General features: G+C 49.8%; 1 protein-coding gene across 1 annotated transcript; it reads right to left on the reverse strand.

Moving 5' to 3' along the window:
* Nucleotides 1-1,884: 1,884 nt before the first annotated feature.
* Nucleotides 1,885-3,063, reverse strand: LOC119375394 (leukocyte elastase inhibitor-like). Its single transcript, XM_037645574.2, has one exon. The coding sequence runs from the start codon at nucleotides 3,052-3,054 to the stop codon at nucleotides 1,900-1,902; it is 1,155 nt and encodes a 384-aa protein (XP_037501502.1). The 5' UTR covers nucleotides 3,055-3,063; the 3' UTR covers nucleotides 1,885-1,899.
* Between the last annotated feature and the right edge of the window lie 745 nt (nucleotides 3,064-3,808).

The raw sequence follows: 3,808 nt of genomic DNA on the forward strand, positions 1-3,808 counted from the left end.
ACGGTACGTATATCCTGGCATAGCCGAGCTAAGCCACTACAAATTTTTTTTTTTAGAAATCGTCATCATTACCTTCGATTTATGGCGATTAGGATAGTCGGGTACAACTTTAGAAGGCAGCGGCATTTTCGCCTTAAATGCATGTGCACACAAGCTTAACCAATGAGCGAGGGCTCTAGGTTGACGTCATAAGCCGGATGGTCGGTACATGAGCGCCATGATGAGTGGGACATTTTCTTTACTGGCGGAGGCAATCGGTTACCGCTCTTCCACTGCCTTCTTAAGTTATAGCAGACCACAAAGCCGGTGGACGAAATTTACCGCCTCTCATGCTCTTAAATAAACATTAAATCGGAACAAACTATGAAAGTGTCGTTCACATATAAACAGGGTAATTAGGAAATCGTAAAAAATGCTTGAGGCCCATGTACTTAGATTTAGGTATGCGTTAAAGAGCCCCAGGTGGTCGAAATTTTCGGAGCCCTCCACTACGTCGTCCGTCATAATCATATCGTGGATTTTGGATGTTAAACCCCAACAATTATTATTAGAACACGTGCAAAAGAAAATGCGCGAGATTTATTGTTTACTATGCACAGGGTACTGAACCAGACTCGAGACTTGAAGGAAACCACTGTACGACTTGAAGGAAACCACTGTAGTCACAACCCTTCGTCCTGTCCTGTTCCTCCCCACTCATTCTTGTCCCCTTTCCCATTTCCTACGTGATAAGCGCCACGCGCCGCGTAACGTCATGTAGGACAAACACCTTATGCACGATATGCTGCCTGACAGGACGCAGCTTCATATGTACTATCAATGCTGCTTTGTCGTGTCAAACGTGTACAATGAATATTGAGCTTTACACGCAACAATGACCCTACAAGTTTACCCTAGTTCTCCGTGTAAACGAGTTGTAAACAGATTTGTTTTGCTTTAATTATTGTCTCCACGTTTACTTTATTGTGATTATTGTGATATATGTGTGTAACTTATTGTGATTAGTTGTGCAGGATCGAGCTAATGATAGTGTTTTCTTATAATTGAACAATGTTGTTTCCTACTTGTGCCCTTTCTTTTGTTTCTATTGTATCGATACGCTGTTTATTTCCTTCGCATCGGACGCCAGCCGCCTGGTCCTCTACTGATGCTGTGAACAGCTCATACCGTAAATCAGGGTTCTCAAATTCACCCCAGCTAGCAAACCGCAGTCATGAAAATTAGCCTTCCGCAAGGGCTGGTACAGTGAAGAAGGCTGGAGCGCGGTGGGGCTGGGGTTTGAACAAAATGTCAGCCAACGTTGCCATTTGAAACAAGGTCTTTCCCATATCTCATATATTCATTGAGTAATCTCTGAAGAACGTCGGGTATCGAGAAACATATCGGTACCGATCTCCAGAATGACTGAAATATGGACGCCGATTCTGAAGTATAGACTTTTCGTTCCACGGTTAGGTTATGTTTTAACACACGGTGACCGCATAGGGTGCTTCACGAAAAGAATGCTCGAGATCGCTTACGTCTGTGTAGCTCATGAACATAATTATCAAGAAAGAAAAGTGTGGGACGAAGACAGTCATGTACGGGCCGGGCCACATGCGGCCCGCGGGAACGTACGTGTTTGATACACCTACCGTAAAAACCAAAGAAATAAAACAATACCCCACAATAAAATTATCAAGAACGATCCAAGCCATCGGAGGGGATACAGCGCAAGAGAAAACGAGGACAAGAAAGGCGACGCGCTCTGTGTGCGTCGCCTTTCTTGTCCTCGTTTTCTCTTGCGCTGTATCCCCTCCGATGTCTAACCAACACGCCCAAGCTTCGATACTAGACCCAAGCCAACACATTCGACTTTAATGAGTTTCAGGGTTGGCAATACAAGAAAGTAGTGCCATGCTAATACTTTTCCCTCGGCTCTACAAACGATCCCATGAACAATATGACGTCCTGGACGTTGTCCTTCACTACAAACAGGAACGGATGATCCACGTCGATGTACGTGACGTCACTCGGATCAGGCGGGTGCCAGCTACCGCCGGCCACACCGACATCAGCCGTGGCGGCGGCCCCCTCGGTTCCTTCCTCGTCCACTCGAAGGAACGCCTCGTGGAAGATATCCGACAGCCAGAGCTCGCCGCTCTCCACCATACCGGAAAGATTCGCGACGCCCGGCTCGAACAGATCCCTGACGCCGAGACTTTGGAGGGTGCGCTTGATATTCGGCCGAAGGTCGAGCTTGAACTTGGGCACGGTCAGTGCCACGTAACCCGGGGAGAGCTGCGAGAACGCCGAGTGAAGCGCATCCTCCGACAAGCGTTCTTCGACGGACCGCAGGCCTTCCACTTCGTACGGGAGGAAGATGACCATCGAACACTGTCCTCCCTTGTAGGGCAGCTCCACGGCGACGGACAACAGATCGTCGGCGTAGGCGAACCTGAACTTTCCATGCCGGTGCATCATGACCACGTCCACTACCCTCTGGGAGTTCACGGAAAATGGCTTCTTCAAATTTGACTCCTTGAAGGGCATTTGCCAGAAGGCCTTAAAGTATAGCGCGTTGATGAGCACCAACTGTGTGCCGTTTTCTACGCTACCGTGGGGAAGCAGGTGCCTCACCTTGGACTCGGTTCGTTTGGAGACCCAAGAGTTGATCTCGGACCTGACCCCGTCTGCGTTGCCCGTGAAGTCCGCCAGTTCGATGGAAGACTCGAACAAACTCTGCAGAAGCAAGCGATACGTATCGCGTATCTTGAATGTTCGATCGACGTACATTCGGTTGGCCGTGAGTAACAGCACGTTTGGGGAGTACTTGGACACTTCACCCAGGAGAGTCGAGAAGTGCTTGTCCAACCCGTTGCCGCAGCGTTTGAGGTGGAGGGCGGAGAGGAGTTGCTTCGAGGTGTTGCCGCCGGAGCCAAACATGGTCATCGAGAGGGCGGTGCCGGTGCTGAGCGGGGAACAGAGAATGTTCCCGTCTCCGTAGTCGGCCCGAAGCTGCATGTGCATGCTTATGGCGAATCGCAGCAAGCAGGGGCCTATTGGTGACAACATGGCCGGAGTGGCTCTGAAAACAAAAAAAAGTAATGAAAAAAAATCTGTATACGAAAACCAAGGAAATTTGAGGGTAAAGGACAGGGACTGTATAACCAATGACTGTATTTACTATTCGCTTTCTACTCTCTAACTCAATATTACCGGGAAGAGGAGCAACGGAGCGCAATAGGCACGCGCAATGAACGGATAGACTGTTGAAGGAGCAATCACAGAGGGACGCAAACCCGTTGTCTGCAAAAGGAGCAACGGCGCGGGAGATGCAGGCCGTGTGCATAGATACGTTCTGTGTGCAAACCGTTGTCAAGGGAATTAACCGTCTTCCCACTCGTGTTCGTGGTGGCGTGTGGGCGGTTGTGCTGCGCTCGACAATTATAGTTCGACGATGTAGGAACTATGCCGCGATGTATGTGCACATTGCGTGGATGAGCATGTGGTGCTGGTTTTACGTTTCGCCGCACCCATGAAGCCTGGAGCTGGTGTCGACCCGCCGCGCTTTATTTCTCCGGGGTAGTCACGGAACTGCGTCACCACCGGCTGGGAATGGCGGCCAAGAAGACAGTAGGCCTATCGGATCTATGGTTTCAATATGACTCTGGGAAGAAATCGGCGCTGGATCATTTCACGAGTAAGTGATCACTCTTTATTCGGCCGTACCTGTCGCGTGCGCGACACGCATCGCGATTGCCGCCAACGGGCTCGATCGCGTTGGATATCACACGCGCTAAATGTACCGCGAGGGCTGGCTTGTGCT

Source organism: Rhipicephalus sanguineus, chromosome 11 (genome assembly GCF_013339695.2).
Source record: "Rhipicephalus sanguineus isolate Rsan-2018 chromosome 11, BIME_Rsan_1.4, whole genome shotgun sequence".
NCBI classification, from domain to species: domain Eukaryota; kingdom Metazoa; phylum Arthropoda; class Arachnida; order Ixodida; family Ixodidae; genus Rhipicephalus; species Rhipicephalus sanguineus.

Bases quoted from the DNA above. Each gene is read 5' to 3' on its own strand.
- LOC119375394 (XM_037645574.2), bottom strand. From the start codon at position 3,054: ATGTTGTCACCAATAGGCCCCTGCTTGCTGCGATTCGCCATAAGCATG.